Source organism: Physeter macrocephalus, chromosome 16 (assembly GCF_002837175.3).
Source record: "Physeter macrocephalus isolate SW-GA chromosome 16, ASM283717v5, whole genome shotgun sequence".
In the NCBI taxonomy this organism is placed as follows: Eukaryota; Metazoa; Chordata; class Mammalia; order Artiodactyla; family Physeteridae; genus Physeter; species Physeter macrocephalus.
In genome coordinates, this window is record NC_041229.1 from 76105488 (window position 1) to 76124648 (window position 19161).

General features: G+C 36.1%; 1 protein-coding gene across 1 annotated transcript in view; it reads left to right on the top strand.

Annotated features, from left to right (window-relative positions):
- Positions 1 to 19161, top strand: part of SLC17A6 (solute carrier family 17 member 6) — a 47464-nt gene that overhangs the window by 20514 nt on the left and 7789 nt on the right. Inside the window, exons 4-7 of the mRNA XM_007105886.2 lie at positions 10516 to 10630; positions 11729 to 11816; positions 12556 to 12642; positions 15832 to 15974. Coding sequence (XP_007105948.1) covers positions 10516 to 10630; positions 11729 to 11816; positions 12556 to 12642; positions 15832 to 15974 — 433 coding nt within the window. The remainder of the gene's footprint in view (positions 1 to 10515; positions 10631 to 11728; positions 11817 to 12555; positions 12643 to 15831; positions 15975 to 19161) is intronic.

Sequence of the window (19161 nt, forward strand, 5' to 3'; positions counted from 1 at the left end):
TCACCTTTATTTGGAAGAAGCAGTGATCAGACCTTATGTGAGTTTCTTAACTGAAATGGATTATAAAGCAAAAAACAAAACAAATGGAAAACCCAGGCTATAAATCAGAAATTGGATTAATTTTACAAACGTGTAATTGGTTAATTATATTGAATAGAGTCTTAAAAGTCTATTCTATAATCACCAATTCATTAAAACATTCTCAGATAAACTACATTATTATTTGATATGTTTTAAAGTTTAATATTTAACCTATGGCAAGGCATTGAAAAATGCACCTGAAAAAAATCCACAATGGAATTTCAAAAGACAAAAAGATTGTAAAAATGAATCTAAAAAACAGCACAAATTTTCTCTTTGAGCCTCCTGAAGTCAAGCAATAGCATGACTGTTTAATTTATATGATGGAGTAGAGGACAGCCTTCTCCTAATCCATAGTTTAAAAGAGTCCAGAAGTCTAGCTTTTAGATTAAAATGGAGAAAAATAGAAAGCCAGCTCCATTGCATGGAAACACAGAAGAGACACTCTAATTATGTGAAGTGGAGAGGGGTGAGTGAATATCAGAAGAGCTTTTCAATCAATGTGAAGTAGATCATTCAGGTATAAAATTTCTATCTCACCCTAAACAGTACATTTGTATTGGGGGTGGAAGAGAGAGGATATGAAATATAAATTGTCTTCATAATTGCCTTTGTTTTCCATTTCAGGAGGCAGATGCAATTAGAATTAAATAGAATAATAAATATATGTATCACTAAACTTTTTATACATATCATCATTCTTCCTTACAGCAACTCTATAAGGCAGACATTATTATACTTGTTTTACTGATGAGAGAACTGAACACAGAATAGCAGAGTTATTTTCCCAAAGATCACTACCTGGTAAGAGGAAGATCTGGCATATGAACCCCAGTATGTCTGATTTCAAATGATGTGCTTCTTTACTAAATATATTTTTCCTATTGAATAGATTTGTGTGTATGTTCTTTAAAAAAATCTATTTTATAGTCTCTTTTAAAAAATTACTATATTACTTAGTGCTGGGCTAGGTCCATAGGAAAGAGCAGCACAGCTGTGGAATAATTTAAAATATTTATTTATTTGCATGGTTTTGATTTTTAGACAAGTCTTTTGATAAACTTGAAAAACAGATAATGCTGGGTAGTATTTTCAGGGCAATATTGCCATGAAATGCAATTGCGTGTCAGAGACTGGTGCTAGGGAAAATAAAACTCACATGAATATTAAATGTTTCTTAGTATGTAATCTATTTCCTTCTGTTGAGATATCAAAAATATATTTAATGCTTATATTTGTTTGTTTTTGTAACATCAAGCCAAATAAAAATGATGACTATCAAGCATAATACAACATACACAACTATGTTAAATATTGATAAATGGAGAGATTCTTTAAGAGGACAATATATCACCTCTGAAGCATTACCACCTAGTTTAATTTTGAAAGCAGAGCTTCAAAGACAGTGGTTTCAAAAGCTAATGAGGCTGTTGTGCTGAACAGAAAGTGTAATGGCAGTTGGTTTCAGGAGATTCCACAGTGTTGTCTGGAAGACTTAAGGATGAGGCCAGATTGGGTCATGTACTTGAACTCAGCAACTATTTCAAGTGAGGATTTATCCACGGGAGTACTCTAAATACTATAGTCCATAGCTACCATCCTACAGTTATTCGATGAGAGTAACTCAGCTTCCTAGAATTGTTAGGATACCCAGAACAGCAGTTTGTCCCCATTAAAAGCTCAAGAACAAATAAATGGTCAATTGATTTTAAGGCTATTGGGATAAAGAAAGCTCAAAGAAAAAAAGACCTGTTATCACCTACGTATATCTCAGGACGGGAAGATTTCATTTCCCTCGATTTAAAATCTTTATAAAAAAGTAACTGGTGATCATTTCTTAAGAGCATGCCACATGCAAAGTATTCTGCTACCATCAAGGAGTTTGAAGAAATGAAAGACCTAGACTGTGTCCGCCAAGAGACACAAATAACGTGGGGGATGGAGGAACACATGATATCTTGGGTTAAGTCTTATAAAAATGATCTACAGTGCTTTAGGAATATCTGAGAGAGGCAATTAGCTGGAAAAGAAAGGCATGCGTGTCTGTATGGTGGGTAGGTATTGGGGGCAAGTCTGTGGGGATTCCAAGACAAGTAAAATTGATCTGAAGAAGGCTGTCAATTTTTGTTTGTTTGTTTCCTGTCAGGTATTTTAGGTAGACTATGGAGGCACAGATTGAGAGGCTGACGCATTTTAATCAATTCTATATACCCTCAGAATGGGAGCTAGAATTCATGCACTTTAAGCTTCTAGAATTTCGACTTTGAATCCATGGTCACAGAAATAGCATTATTAATTAGGGCAAAAACATTCTGGAAGAAAAAGACAGAGAATAACACTTCTCTGAAAACTCTGTTGAATGTTAGGGAATTTCTATATCATGATAACTGATATTATAAACTACTTACTGTTAACCAGATACTGTCTCCTTTCATAATTGATTCATTTAATCTTCATGATAATCCCTTGAATTATGAAGACATATTATCTCCATTTTACAAATGGAGAAGGTAAAACTTAGAGAATTCAAGTATTAACAACTTGCACAAGGTCAGACATAGTAAGAAATTAGAGTTGGAAATTGAATTCATACAGTGTAACCATAGAACGTGTATTCTTAACTAATGTTATGTCATGCTGTTTATATGTCCCCAAGAAAAATATGGCAGCTGCTCGGTCAATTTGGTTAATGAAGACAGTCAAAACCAGGTCAAAGAACTTCATTTTGGGTCTTGATCAAATGATCTAATTATGATTTGTATTTTATAAAAGACATTGTCCTTTCAGCAGGTGTTTCCATTCCACCCATGCTATTCCCCTCTATAATAAAAGGTAAGGCTCTTACTTCAGCTATGACAAGCTCTGTTCTCTCTGGGCCTGTCCCTTGCCCCAGATCTGTCTCTTTTGTGATGGCTGGAGGAATATCTAGCATAGTACTGCTAAATCAATGATTCTAGTATCAGGAAAAGCATCACCAGGGAACTTGTTAGAAATGCAGATTCTCAGGCACCATGCAAACCTAGGGAATCAGAAGCTCTGGCACACAGCACTCCGTGTTTGAACAAGCTTCCTAAGGTGATGATCATACATGAGGAACTATGGAAATCGTAGTGCTGAACTATGTTATATCCTAGAACTTCTTTTCCATACTCAGTTTTACTATTTCTTCCACTTCTTTTGTGAAGCTTAGATTTTGTTCATAAAAAGACAACCCTCCTGAAATGAGCCTCTCCATTGAACTACTTACTTCAAAGCCAACTACTAGGTATAAATTAAATAAGTTACAAGGATGTAAGTGCAGCACAGAGACTATAGGCATTATTTTATAATAACTTTGTATGGAGTTTAATCTATAAAAATATTGAATCACTATGTTGTACACCTGAAACTAATATAATGTTGTAAGTCAACTATACTAAATAAATAAACAAGCAAACAAACCATAGGAAGGACAGAGTAGAATTCTGCTCTCACTCCCCACTGCTTTGACAATCCATCTTTCAATAATGTTTTGGTCTTTCAGAGTTTTTGTTATTTTATCTGTTGCTGCTGGCACTATTAGTGCTAGAATTAGTTCTGCCCCTATTAAAGTACAATAGAGCTTAGTGGTTAAATACCTAGGATCTACAACCAGACTGAGTCATTATAAATCATAGTTCCCCACTTAATGTCTATGTGACCTTAGCAACTTATTTAACTCTCTGGGATTTGGTTATTTTATCTGTGAAATAAGAATAGTAGTGGTGGACCTCTAATATAGTTGTTAGTTTAAAATGAGACTCTAGAATAGTGTCTGGCACACACTAGCATAACACCATTGGCTATGATTATTTCTACTTGACTGACTCACATTTATGGATTTATTTTTATGTGCCAGGCTCCAGACTAAGCCTTTTAGGTATATTATTTCATGTAGCCTCACAGCAATCCTATGAAATATAATAGATTAATATAATCATTGAACAACTAATACCTCTTAAATGCTTAGGATATGCCAGACATTCTTATGGGTGCTTAATTTGTAATAACTCATAGGTTCTGTAAATATCCATGTTTTGTAGATGAGGAATGAAGCATAGATAGTAAAATAAACTGTTCAAGATCACTCAACTAATAAGTAACAGAAATGGACTTTGAATCCCAGATGTCTGACCTAGTAACCATGCTCTAGACCATTACACAGCACTGCCCTTTTTGTAGACAAGGAATCAGAAGCCTAGAGAGATTAAGTAACTTTCCAGTCACATAGTTATTAAACAATAAAGCTAAAGTTTTACAAAAATTTCTGTACAATATTTATGTCATCTTTTTTTTCTCTACCAAATTTACTGGACTTGGCCCCTTTACTCCCCTGCAAGCCTTCATCTTACTTGAACTTACATGCATGCTGGTCACCTTCTGTCTCCCTGACTTCATAGTTTCCTCTCTTCTCAATTTCAGTAAGCTTCATATTTACTTGACTTTAGGGGCATAATTGATTTCCCTCTATGATCACCCCAAACTCCATCATCTCCAAGATGTCATGGACTTATGGTCTCTTCTCTTGCCTTCCTTATCCTATCTACATTTCCTCAAACCCTCTTCACAGCTTCCCTGTTGATCATCTCACTCCTGATGTTCTTCTAGTCACGTGTACTACTGTGTCCAGCCATTTTCAATACTGCCCTAGTTTTTGGTATGTAATGTAATCTCGTCTATGTTTCAAAACTTTGCTGATCCATTTCCTCTTTGGAATTTCTTCATTCTTTTTTAGATTAATCTTCCAAAGCCCAACTTTAAAGTTTCCTCCTGATGGACTTGTTTCCTGGTCACCCCAGCTGGAACGGACTTTTCTTTCCTTTACTTTCCATTTGTACTCTTGTTTTGGCCTTTGGCATATGTTGTCACTTGGCTACTTGTCTTTCTTTTTCTCTTCTACTACACCAAGGACATCCTTGCCTTTTTCTAGCTGCCTAGTTGCATCATGTAGATGAAAGAGCGCAGATTTATAGGTTTCCGTATCTGACAGTTCTGGATTCAAATATCAGCTCTATTGCTTGCTTTTTTCTTGCACAGTCTGTCTCTATTCTCTGATTTATAAAATGAAAAGAAAGTTTAACTCAGAGAGTTGTTGTGAGGATTAAATGAATGAATGTAGGTGGAGAAAGTATAGTAAGTGCTCTGTAAATTGTAGCTCCCTTCTCCTCAACACAGTACCTTAAATATAGTCTCACAGAGGTTTGGAGTGTGAATGCATAGATGAGTGTTGAATGAACTGGCTGCTTCAGTTTGGGCTGTATGTAGTACATCAAAAAAAAGTGTTAAGTCTTCCCATATTGGCCAAGAATTTTGATAACCATAATTTTAATTACTTGGCTGTTGATTTGGATATCATTTTCATGAAGTTAGAAAAGAAGACTAGGTTCTGAAAAGTTCGATGGATTGTATTCTTAAATAGAAAAAAAGTCAATCCATTTTTTAAAAAAAAATTAATTATTTTTGGCTGTGTTGGGTCTTCGTTTCTGCGTGAGGGCTTTCTCTAGTTGCAGCGAGCAGGGGCCACTCTTCATTGCGGCGCGCGGGCCTCTTACTGTCGCGGCCTCTCTTGTTGCGGAGCACAGGCTCCAGGCGCGCAGGCTCAGTAGTTGTGGCTCACGGGCCTAGCTGCTCCGCGGCATGTGGGATCTTCCCAGACCAGGGCTCGAACCGGACTTGGCCCCTTTACTCCCCTGCAAGCCTTCATCTTACTTGAACTTACATGCATGCTGGTCACCTTCTGTCTCCCTGACTTCATAGTTTCCTCTCTTCTCAATTTCAGTAAGCTTCATATTTACTTGACTTTAGGGGCATAATTGATTTCCCTCTATGATCACCCCAAACTCCATCATCTCCAAGATGTCATGGACTTATGGTCTCTTCTCTTGCCTTCCTTATCCTATCTACATTTCCTCAAACCCTCTTCACAGCTTCCCTGTTGATCATCTCACTCCTGATGTTCTTCTAGTCACGTGTACTACTGTGTCCAGCCATTTTCAATACTGCCCTAGTTTTTGGTATGTAATGTAATCTCGTCTATGTTTCAAAACTTTGCTGATCCATTTCCTCTTTGGAATTTCTTCATTCTTTTTTAGATTAATCTTCCAAAGCCCAACTTTAAAGTTTCCTCCTGATGGACTTGTTTCCTGGTCACCCCAGCTGGAACGGACTTTTCTTTCCTTTACTTTCCATTTGTACTCTTGTTTTGGCCTTTGGCATATGTTGTCACTTGGCTACTTGTCTTTCTTTTTCTCTTCTACTACACCAAGGACATCCTTGCCTTTTTCTAGCTGCCTAGTTGCATCATGTAGATGAAAGAGCGCAGATTTATAGGTTTCCGTATCTGACAGTTCTGGATTCAAATATCAGCTCTATTGCTTGCTTTTTTCTTGCACAGTCTGTCTCTATTCTCTGATTTATAAAATGAAAAGAAAGTTTAACTCAGAGAGTTGTTGTGAGGATTAAATGAATGAATGTAGGTGGAGAAAGTATAGTAAGTGCTCTGTAAATTGTAGCTCCCTTCTCCTCAACACAGTACCTTAAATATAGTCTCACAGAGGTTTGGAGTGTGAATGCATAGATGAGTGTTGAATGAACTGGCTGCTTCAGTTTGGGCTGTATGTAGTACATCAAAAAAAAGTGTTAAGTCTTCCCATATTGGCCAAGAATTTTGATAACCATAATTTTAATTACTTGGCTGTTGATTTGGATATCATTTTCATGAAGTTAGAAAAGAAGACTAGGTTCTGAAAAGTTCGATGGATTGTATTCTTAAATAGAAAAAAAGTCAATCCATTTTTTAAAAAAAAATTAATTATTTTTGGCTGTGTTGGGTCTTCGTTTCTGCGTGAGGGCTTTCTCTAGTTGCAGCGAGCAGGGGCCACTCTTCATTGCGGCGCGCGGGCCTCTTACTGTCGCGGCCTCTCTTGTTGCGGAGCACAGGCTCCAGGCGCGCAGGCTCAGTAGTTGTGGCTCACGGGCCTAGCTGCTCCGCGGCATGTGGGATCTTCCCAGACCAGGGCTCGAACCCTCATCCCCTGCATTAGCAAGCAGATTCTCAACCACTGCGCCACCAGGGAAGCCCAGTCAATCAAATTTTATGATGCAATGGCCACTAATAATAAAAATGGATTGTTAAACAGATTAAGAAAGTTAAAAGTAGGAAACATTTTAGAAATGTCACAGATTATGTAATTGGAAACACTATATTCAGGGTAAGAGTGGAAAATAAACATCTAAAGTGATCTATTGACATTTTTATCTCAGGAATAGTAGTGTGATTTCAAGTAGCTTTGTGAAGATGATTATTTAAATTTACGGTTAGAATACTGAAACACATTACTAACTACATATTATGTGCATAATTATGTATAAATCCCAGTGGCAAAACCCACTGACTTTGGAATCAGACAGACTAGATTTGAAACAAGGCTCCTCTACCTAGAGCTGGTTAACAACTTGGGCAAGTGATTTTACTTATCTCAGGTTTAGTTTCTTCATCTATAAGATGGGTGTATTAATAATGCCCACGTCATTAGGTTGTTAGATGGTTGTGGGTTTTATGGCATGTGAAGTGTTAGCGTCGTGTCTAGCAAGTTAAATAAGCACTTATTAAATTTAGCTCTGACTACAGTGTGAGTTGAGTAACAAATAGTTCATAATTGATTCAGCTCTACTAGCAGGTGATTTTGTCCCCCAAGGGATATTTTGCAATTGCTGGAGACATTTTTGGTTGTCACAACTTGGAGGCATGTGCTACTGGCATATAGTGCATAAAGGTCAGGGGTGCTGTTAACATGATACAATGCACAGGACTACATCCCACGACAAAGAATTAACCATCCTAAAATATCAATAGTATGGAGGTTGAGAAACCTTGAGCTAAAGAATGGAGAAAATTCATCTCTCTCTAGTTTATCTAGAGATAGCAGTATTTTAAACTCTTTCAAATAGGGAGAAAGAAACTGATGATTAAAAGCTATATTCATAGAAAATAAACATCATTCATCATTCTTTCAAAATACGTACAGTATTAGAAAAGAAGACACATGTTAGATAAACCTGGATTTTAAAAAGTACAGTGTTTTTGTTGTTGTTGTTTTTATTTTTTTGTAAAACTTAGCATGCAAAATTATCACCTGGACTACTTATTAGAACAGATTTCCAGGCTTCACTCCTAGCACATTCTGGTTGGGAAAGTCTGGAGTGAGAAATCTGCATTTTTAATAGCACTCCAGGGAATTCTAATGCAGCTGGTTCATAGATGACAATTTGAAGGAATTCTTCCAAAGGGCTGAATGGGGTGGATGCATAACTCATATAGACACTTTTGAAAATCCTTTAGCACCATGTAAAACTTAGCATGCAAAATTATCACCTGGACTACTTATTAGAACAGATTTCCAGGCTTCACTCCTAGCACATTCTGGTTGGGAAAGTCTGGAGTGAGAAATCTGCATTTTTAATAGCACTCCAGGGAATTCTAATGCAGCTGGTTCATAGATGACAATTTGAAGGAATTCTTCCAAAGGGCTGAATGGGGTGGATGCATAACTCATATAGACACTTTTGAAAATCCTGTAGCTCTGGTTCTCTTTATCCTTGATGTCTTAAGCTGCCCCAGTCTCATTATCAAGCATAATAAACAAAATGGGATGGATCTACAGAAAGATACTCTCAACACTAGTTTTTCAGTATCAAGACAGCCTACCCATGTGCCCAAAACTCCTGTGTCATTTGCACTTTCTGCCTTCATCCTCTCTGGTGCACATGTTCAATATTCAAACTCCCAGAACAGGAGAAAAATATGTTTTCCTCATTGGGCTTTGGGATCAGGTACCACTTACCACTAGGTCCAGGAAACTTGCTACATACATTTCCTTCTATCTAGTTCCTCTCAGCCCTAAAGGAAACCTCCAAAGTGTTCTGGGGTTTGCACACAAGAACATGCGGATTTCAGTCTTAAAAGAGGTGAAAATTCCTTCAACTTGAAAGTAATCAAGCATGAAAATACATTTTAGATCAATTTAAATAACAATTTTGGATTTTTATTTTATAAAGACAGGTTATGGGATTTTTGCATTTATTATCTGAAAAATAAATCAATATTTGGCAGAAGTTTAATATCACTGCATGTGTGGCATTTTAATGGGAATAATCATTTCTAGGAATAGAAAGTTTCTATTTTGTGCTAAACATTTAGGAAATAAGTTATTCTTTGACTCAAACTCAAAGATACCTATTCAGCAAACAGCACAGAGGAAGAATGGAACAGAATATTCACCTCCTGAGTGACTAGATACCTCTGAAGAGAAGCCATTGAGGACGGGTGGATATTAGGCTACATCAAGTAAATGTATTTGGCCCAGTCTATGTTCATAGAAAAACAGCTGATCCACTTCAGCCCTTCATAAAGCCATTTCTCAAATTTCAGGAGCAGATTAATAATGATCAAGGCCCCTTTCAGAAACTCACGTCTTTAACAGTTACATTTAAATGTGCCCTTGGAAAAATGAGAGCTTCTATGAGGCAACCAATCTTGACTGAATCCAAGGCTCAAAGTTTGACTTGAAAAAACTTGCACAGAACACACAGCTTAGCTCATTAGATATAATGTGTCCCCAAATTTCTTTGCCAGAAAATATTTCTAAATTTACCCAGTTAAGGGGATGTTTTTCTTGCTTAGTATTAGCATTATGGAAGATTTTTCGGTTGATGATGGAATGGAATTTTTACTTGCAGATGGATAAAAGTGTTAGCAATTTTGAATTGTTGTTTATATGTATGCAAGGACAGGTGTGCCTCAGACAGAATCCCACCACCTACCCATCTACACGAAAAGACAGACAAACCTGAGATAGATATATTAAGTGATCATGATTTCTATTATAAACATGTCCTGAGGGAGCTGATCATGAGCTTTGTTTCATAAAATTTTATGAATGGAATCATATTTACCATACTTCATGGTATCGCACGAGGTACAATTCCATTTAGGCATTTATTATTTCTTCAACAACTCTTCAGTGAGTATCTACTATGTATCAGGCACTGTGCTATGCATTAGAGATACAAAAGTGTATCTGAAAAACAAGCTCTTGCCCTTAAGCGCCTTACATTGTAGACTGATATATAGACCAAAAACATATACAATGATTAATTATCTATTTGCAATTTGTAATTAGATCTGTGAAGAAAGTGAATAAAATTAAGTATAACCAGATTTATTGGGTCCTTCTTTTACTTCTTGTGCTTCAAATGATGTAGCAATTCAAGGTAGTCAGAGTATCTATTTGCAGTGGCTAGCCAATCAAGTTCAGAACATTCTTATTCTTTTAGAAAAAAGCAGTCTACTTTAAAATTGCTTGCAATTAACTTGATCTGAGAAATGTAGATCTATTAACTCCTTTTATTTTTCAGGGTTTTTGGAGCTGCCATACTTCTTACCTCTACCCTGAATATGCTAATCCCATCAGCAGCCAGAGTGCATTATGGGTGTGTCATCTTTGTTAGGATACTGCAGGGACTTGTTGAGGTATGCAACTACAGGATGACATCACTTTAAGGTTGGCATGCTAGTAAGAATCAGAAGATTATCTTTGTTTTGATCTACAAATAAATATATTTTATTAGGTTGTGTCTACAGAGTGCTAAAAAAAATTGGAAAATTAGAAATCAGATGTCTTTAAATGATGACAAACTACAACTGTGACTGCTTACCCCCACTTCTCTAGAATTCAGTGGTGTTAAAGAAATGTCTAGTGACTATTTGACTCAAAAAAAAACAGGCACTTTTGTTAATGTGCTGTGATAAAAATTTTGAGTCCATCCTCTACTGGCGAAAAACCTTGAATTAATACCTTTGGAGAGTTTTATAACAAGTCCCTGTTGGCTTTAAATCACGATCTGAGTTTTCACTAAAACATTTCATTGGATGTATACTTTTGGCATCTAACTCTAATGATTGACTTTTGCTCCATCAGCCTGTAGCCTTTGAAAGAACATCATTTAAAAACTTGAGAATGGCATACCTCTTGCCCCTTCTCTTTCCATGAAGTATGGTGGGAGTAGACAAGCCAGATAAAGTGTTAAGGCACTGAAAACAATTTTCTGTCTCTCCATAAAGAAAGAAGAAATGATAGGATCAAGATAACAGAAAAATAATATTTTAAAGGTTTTAAGTTCTAGACACTAATTTCAGGAAGTATGACCTTCAAGGATCTAAGCGTCACCTTCCTCTGTAGGGATTCCTTATACTTAGGAATAACTGAGTTTAACGCCTCACAAAAATGTCTCTCAAATTATTCAAACTGTTCAGAATTGCAGATGAACTGAGTAATAGAGGATCTTTTCTTTGGCCTTAATCAGAAGAAACTTGAGGTAGCAGGAAGTCTTGAAGGGTGGGAAGAATTTGAACAGGTGACTAAAAAAGAGGCCATGTCTTACCTGGTCTGGGCTGAAAGTTTTTGAAATGGAATTTCATGGAATGAGCAAAGAAAGGCCCATGAGTGGCAGCTTTCCCTAAGACCTTGTGCCCATTCTAAGGAAACAGCATTGCATCAGAGAAGTGAATGTACTTGTTTTCCAATGATCCTGCATCCTAAATGGTGATGGATATCTTCTCCCATCATAGGGCGTCACCTACCCAGCATGTCATGGGATATGGAGCAAATGGGCCCCTCCTCTAGAGAGGAGTAGACTGGCAACCACCTCCTTTTGTGGTGAGTATTATGTGCAGATATAGTTATGGCAGGTAAAAGCTTAGGAACAACTTTGATAAGAGTTGAAAGTTGGTAAAGCTCACCTGTAAAACCATTTGTAGTGTGTCTGTATGTGTACGTGAGGAAAGGTTTTGGACCCACCATTTCAATTTCTGTAATTATTATTGGTCTCCTCAAATCCTCTATTCCTTCTTACATTTTGTATTTTATAGTAGTTTCTTCATCTGGTTTTCAAATATATTCATGAATAATTTTTATTATAGTCTTTTAAATTTTTTTTTTTTTTTTTTTTTTTGCGGTACGCGGGCCTCTCACTGTTGTGGCCTCTCCCGTTGCGGAGCACAGGCTCCGGACGTGCAGGGTCAGTGGCCATGGCTCACGGGCCCAGCCGCTCTGCAGCATGTGGGATCTTCCCGGACCGGGGCACGAACCCGTGTCCCCTGCATCGGCAGGCGGACTCTCAACCACTGCGCCACCAGGGAAGCCCTAAATGTTTTTTTAAATTATAGTATTGTATTGTTTTTATATATCTGACTTGGGTATGTAGGTATTATTCACTTGTGTAGTCTTGTACTCCTAAGGCTAAGTACATAGACATATGTATGTGTTTGGATGTGCATGGGTGTGAGTGCACACGCACCCAAGCGTGTGTTTGTGTGATCCAACCAAGGAACATGAAATGAAGTCAAGAAGTTTATTGATTTCACTTACCTTCCTCCCATTTTCTCTTCTACTTTAGGTTCCTATGCTGGAGCTGTGATTGCAATGCCTTTAGCTGGCATTCTTGTACAGTATACTGGCTGGTCTTCAGTATTCTATGTCTATGGTATGTTGCATTTCTATACAATAGAGTTAAAAGAAATGTGCATAAACTAAAACAGTAAGATAGATCAGTGACTATACTGTGTTTGCTAATTATTATTTTTTCATTAAGATTCCTTTCCTTTTATTCTGAGAAGATCAAGGAAAATGTTTTATCTCTGTGATTTTCTCTACACTGTTATTTATTGTTTTTAAAAGCAACCACATTGCTGATGGAAACTTTGTAATGTATGGTATGTGTTGTCCTTGATTTTGAAATAATTAAATTAGCTCTTGATTCAAAGCTGATTAAGAGGAAGAAGCTGGGCAGCACCCACTTCTCTTTTTTGGCTACTGCTTTTTTGGTCATTTCCCTAATCCTGCTTCCTCAAGACTCAATAGGGGTAGAAAACTGAAAGGTGATATTAGTGCTAATGCAAAAATTCAATTTTGTGATGAAATATTAGCAGTCAGCTGCAGCAGCAGCACATTTTAGTCCACATTTCCCCAGAATTAAAGAAGATTAAGTGGAAAAAAAATGACACGAAACCCGAAGTCCAAACTCCCTTTCTGTTCACTTTCTAACCAGAATCTGGAAGCTTCCTACTTGAAAGTATCCCTGTAGTCTCTAAGAGATGCTTTTTTAATAAAAAGGAAAGAAGAAATATAAGAGATCTGGATTCCAACTGATGTTGTCACTGATTAATACCATTTTTGAACATGGGCAGGAGAATCTGAAAGATTAATGAAGTCATGGTGAGCAGAACAGGGCCTGGCTGCTTCCAAATTTGCTATGATCCATTCTAATTTTGAAATGTTCTCATTAAAGCAAGTTCTTGTATTTGGAGAATATTATTAAATGTCCTTTTTTTTTTTTTTTTTGCGGTACGCGGGCCTCTCACTGTTGTGGCCTCTCCCGTTGCGGAGCACAGGCTCCGGACGCGCAGGCTCAGCGGCCATGGCTCACGGGCCCAGCCGCATCGCGGCATGTGGGATCTTCCCGAACCGGGGCCCGAACCCGCGTCCCCTGCATCGGAAGGCGGACTCTCAACCACTGCGCCACCAGGGAAGCCCTGAACGTACTTTATAGTAGGGCCTCTTATCCTGGTTCAAAAGCCATGGTTGGTTCCCACTAGCTATCTATTTTATATTTGGTAGTGTATATGTGTCAGTGCTACTCTCTCACTTCGGGAAGCAACTGCATAGCACAGGGACATCAGCTCGGTGCTTTGTGACCACCTAGAGGGGTGGGAGGGAGACTCAAGAAGGAGGGGTTATGGGGATATATGTACCCATATAGCTGATTCACTTTGTTATACAGCAGAAACTAACACACCATTGTAAAGCAATTATACTCCAATAAAGATGTTAAAAAAAAAATTAAGCCGTGGTTGGGTTTTGGATTCATGAATGCCCTAAATGGTAAGCCATACATGTACTTGTACATATTTTTGTGTTCTAGGGAAATCTTTTTATCATATTTTAATCCATAACTTTTGTTTGATTTTTTAAAAAGCCCATAATTCAAAGAGGTTTAAAGCACTTACTTATAGGGTATATATTACAGGTTGGTATTGCCATCCATTTAATTCTCTGATTTGTGCCTTAGTCCATTACTTAATTGAAGACGTGATGTGACTTTAAAGTAAGAATATTCATTTCCACAAAGGACTCATGAAAACCAGCCTCATTATTTCAAGTTATATCTCAATATTTATCATTGAATGCTACAAAGTTTAAATATTAATCTGAAAATGTCATATGATAGTACTTGTTTACTTGCTGTGTATAACAAAAATTTGATCTTTGAGCCACACATTCAAAATTCATATTTTAAAAATTAATGAGATAAGACCCATATGGCAGCTTAAGTTAAAAAAAGATAAGCATATATAGCAATTAGCTGAGTGTCTGGCATTTTAGATGTATTCAGTTAGTAGAAATGGTAATTATTACTAAATTACAAGAGTTCTCATTTATTGAGTGCTTATTTTGTGCCATCCGCTGTGCTAGTTGCTTTATGTATTACCTCCTTTAACTTCTGTTTGCAACAATCTTATAAAAAAAGGAATTATTTCATAGCAGAGATTTTCGGGGATTTAGTTACCGATTAGAAGATGTAGCTAATGAGTGACACAGCCAGGATTCTCATCTGGGAAGAGCCATACTCTATAACCGCTACACTATACCAAATTTTCATACACCATCTGATTCCAAATAGTGTTTGCTGTCATGTTCGGTAATTAATAGCGCACAGCACATCAGAAGTTATGGTATTCAGGAACACTTAGAGATTGAATAGGCAAAAATACCCCAAAACAGTATTATAGAGATCAGGGGCATTTATATTGTTACCCAGGGGGAAAATAGAACAGTATGAGGCAGAAATGAAATGGCCAGTTGCTGGGAAACCAGAATAAATTATGTGAAATTTTTCTATTATTAATGCTTCAGATTTATATTGCACAATAAGGGCATATTTTAATGGTGAGAGTGCTATATAAAGGGATGAAAAAGAACTTGCAGTAGTATATCTATTATATTGGAATTCATAACTTTCATCTGCCCAAACAATGATCAATAGGCAATAGTATGTGCTGTGGTATACAGTCACATAAACTGCTGAATGTTATCACATTAATTACAGAAGCCCATTTTTCATGTATAATAATTGTTCAGGCTAAAATATTCTTCTAGATTTTATTTAATAGTCTGTTTACTAGATCTGGAAGTGCTAACAGGAGAGGGAAACATCATTTCTTTTTCCTAGAAATGCAGACCACTGGCACATATTAAAGACAGACAAAAATAAAAGGATTCACTCCTAGAGAAATTTTTTGAGGACAGGACTTTTGTCTTGTTTATCATATTTCTCTCATTCAGCAGAGTGCCTGGAAGAGTAACTTCTCAGTAAATCTTTGTTGGATGTATGAACATGTTCCAAACTACACCATTCAATAATTGTTTATTGTGAATTGCCTGTGTATTCACATTATTTAATAGTGACAAAGAGATAAAACTACAGGACCAATCTTCAGGATGCTTGAAGTCTGGTGGCAAAAGACAAGCAGAGATGGCTAGATTCATTTAGAGAAACATAAGCTTGAATTCATATTCTATGGAATATCACAAGATTATTGTAGTTTTATTCCAGTAAATGACTGTTAAATGGAAGTATTTATGATGGCTTTTCCTTTTAAACTTTTGCTTTCAGGAAGCTTTGGAATGATCTGGTACATGTTTTGGCTTTTGGTGTCGTATGAGAGTCCTGCAAAGCATCCTACTATTACAGATGAAGAACGTAGGTACATAGAAGAAAGCATTGGAGAGAGTGCAAATCTTTTAGGTGCAATGGAAGTAAGAACTTTATTATGGTGTATATTCCTATTCTTGTTCTCCATCTCACCTCCCTTCGACCAACAAGATTATTTTATGAGTCCCTATTCAACAAAACTAATTTGGTATCAATCATGATTGTTTTCTTTACTCCATGCATATTCCCTGACTTAGAAATGATTGCTACTTCCTCCATCCATGATTTCTTTTCTTTTCTTTTCTTTATCTTTTCTTATGCATCTTCAAATTTCAACTGAATTATAGCTATGACTGTAAACCTCAGCAAGTTTTTAAAAACAGTTCAACATAGCTTATAATTGAAACAAATTCAACCAATATTTGTTAAATTTAGATTATAGGAAATGTCAAATCACCTAACACAGTCATGAAAAGGGCTAGTTTTGTTCATTGAATATTCTAAATCTAAGTTTTATACATGTGTATTTCTATGTGATTTAGTAAACACTAGCATTAGTAAGCATTAGCATGCCAACCATAGGTAGCTAACCTGAAAAGTATTCTTAATATAATATAACCTTTTTGTTGATAAAATGTTACCAATTTTTTAGGACTACTATATGAAGATCAAGTATTATAAAGATAATGTTGTGAAGCCTTTTACTGATTATGATTTAGTTTCTTGGGCAGGATTTGCAGATGTAGAGAGAAATGCAGTTGTATATCAATAAGTAAATATTTTAGCACACATATTAATACATCATAAATAGTAATTCATGCATAGCCATCTGATGCTACAAAAAAGAAAAGAAAAGAAAACTGTTAAGCAAAAGTAATGTATTTTGACAGGTTCAGTAATTCAGCACCTAATCAGTAACTCAATTTCTTTATGCTAAGAGTTGGAAGTTACTCTGGCTGAGGAAGTTACATTGGCTGAGGAACCAATGCCCCTCATGCATTATGCTTCTCCTCTTTCTTTTAAAGGCTTCTCTCCAATTTCAACTGTATTTTATTTCAGCTCTGATTCTCTACTTCATTTATTAGGGAAGGCCTGTCTTTGACATCTCATCCTAGGTAAAAACAAGGTCTGTCATCCATTGTTGCTGAGGGTATCTTGGCCTTTAATGAATAAGAAAAATGACATATTGGATATCATTCAGAAGTTAAACCAGTACTTAAACAAAATCTTACATTATAATTGTTCCATTAGCTAAATAGACTGGCATTGGAACATGCCCTTCCTGTTACCTTCTGTAAAAAAAACTGGTCATTTCTTTCTAATGGTAGCTACTCAAGAAGCAAGTGGTGATGTGCGGGGTGGTGTGGATGTTGGCAGTAAGCTCTGGTGCCCACCAGCTCCAGTTGCTCTGAATGGACTCTAAACATAGACTAATCTATGGTGAGTTCAGTACTTCGCTTCAATTTCTAGTCAAAAATAGTCTGATTGGCCCATATCTTCAGTGATCAAATATACTTCTTTTATTTACCAGTTCTCAAGAGGTTGTGTGTCCAGGTCAGGCATAAATTTTTTAAAACAATAAGAAATTTAGTCTAATTGCAAACCAATTTCTGGAAATGACCCAAAAAGGAATAATTGGTAGATCGATAAAACAGTATAGATAAGCTCAAACTCCCCATTTTCTAGACCTTACTGTGTTTCTAGACACAATATTTTACTTCCTGATGTTTTTTACTTTCCTGAAGTAAATTTAAAAATGAGATCAAGTGGGAATAGGACTTGTACTTTAGTTATTTTGAGCTTTTTATTGTGATCAATTTCAATAATAATTGAAAGAATAAGTAACAGGAACATCCATATATCCACTGTATAAAAACAAGTTTTTAACATCTTGCCTTATTTTTTTTCACTTTTTGCTGAATGATTTTAAAGTAAATGAGGTGTCATAACACTTTACCCAAAAATACATGCATCTCTAGAAAAATAAGAATATTCTCCTTCACAGTCTAAGTACTATCATCATACCTAAAACAACTGAAAATAATTCTCTAACATTATCTAATAACTAGATCATTTTCAAGTTTCTGATACCCGATTCAAATCCTAATACCTAGTCAATATTCATGTCTTTTGTAGCCATTTGTTTGGAGTCTGGATCCAATTAAGGATCACATATTGCAGTTGACTCTAATGTCTTTTAAATCTCTATTTTTTTCTTTACAAGATAATTAAATATAAATACATACAGAAAAGTGCACAAATCATAAGCAAATAGCTTGCTGATTTTTTTATAAACTAAACACACCTGTGAAGCAAACACCCAGTTCAGTAAATAGAATGTTATCAGAATACCATAAGCCCTCCTACAGCCACCAACAATTTTTTAAGATATATGATTAGACACTTTTCTCTTATATTTGTTGAAATGTTTTGCAGCCTGAAGAAAAAGTACTTAATAGAGATGATCCTGGTATGAATTAAAAACAACACCTTCTCAGCAGGAAAAAAATATTCTTATAATGTTCTGAAGTTATTACTTATTCAACTATAATGCTATAATAGACATTCCTGCATTTGGCCATCTTTGAAATAAGTACCTTCATCTGGCACCACTTTTCCAGAACACATCAGAAAAAATTCTTTTAACTCTGCACTTTTTGAATCCATCTATGATGGTGTCACTAGAACTTTTATCTAAAGCCACAATACTTGCTGTTTATTATTAGGGCAGGTTTTTGTGTTTTGATTTGTTCCTTGTGATCACCACAATATATCTTCCTACTATATTGCTTTAAAGTGGTCTGTAAGAAGTTTCATTAGATTCACAATACTAGCAATTATGAGGTTCTACATCCAGGAATAATTACTAAATCTGTGTAAAATATGTATGCCACCTCTTTTACTAATTTGGTCAGGTTAATAATCCAAAGCTAGCATTAAACACAGTTATAGTAGGCTATTGTTTCTTCACCAAACAGTATTTCAGTGTTCAAAATAAAGAATTGAGAAAGTGTTTGGAACCGTGAAAGATATGTTAAGGTCTAAAAATATTAGTCTTGGGGGAAGGTACTTGTTTTATATTTGGGCATACACAGGATCTTTAAGTATACTAGGTGTAATTTTTTGAGTGTCATAAGCAAAGCCAATCATATTTAAGTTAATTTTGAATGTCTTGAATATCATAAATAACTAGTTATGATGTACCCATGGTGTGCTGGGTGGCCACATGCTTTAACCCAGATGTATACCACGTGAATTTTACCGAATCTTGCACTCCAGTGTCACAGAGTT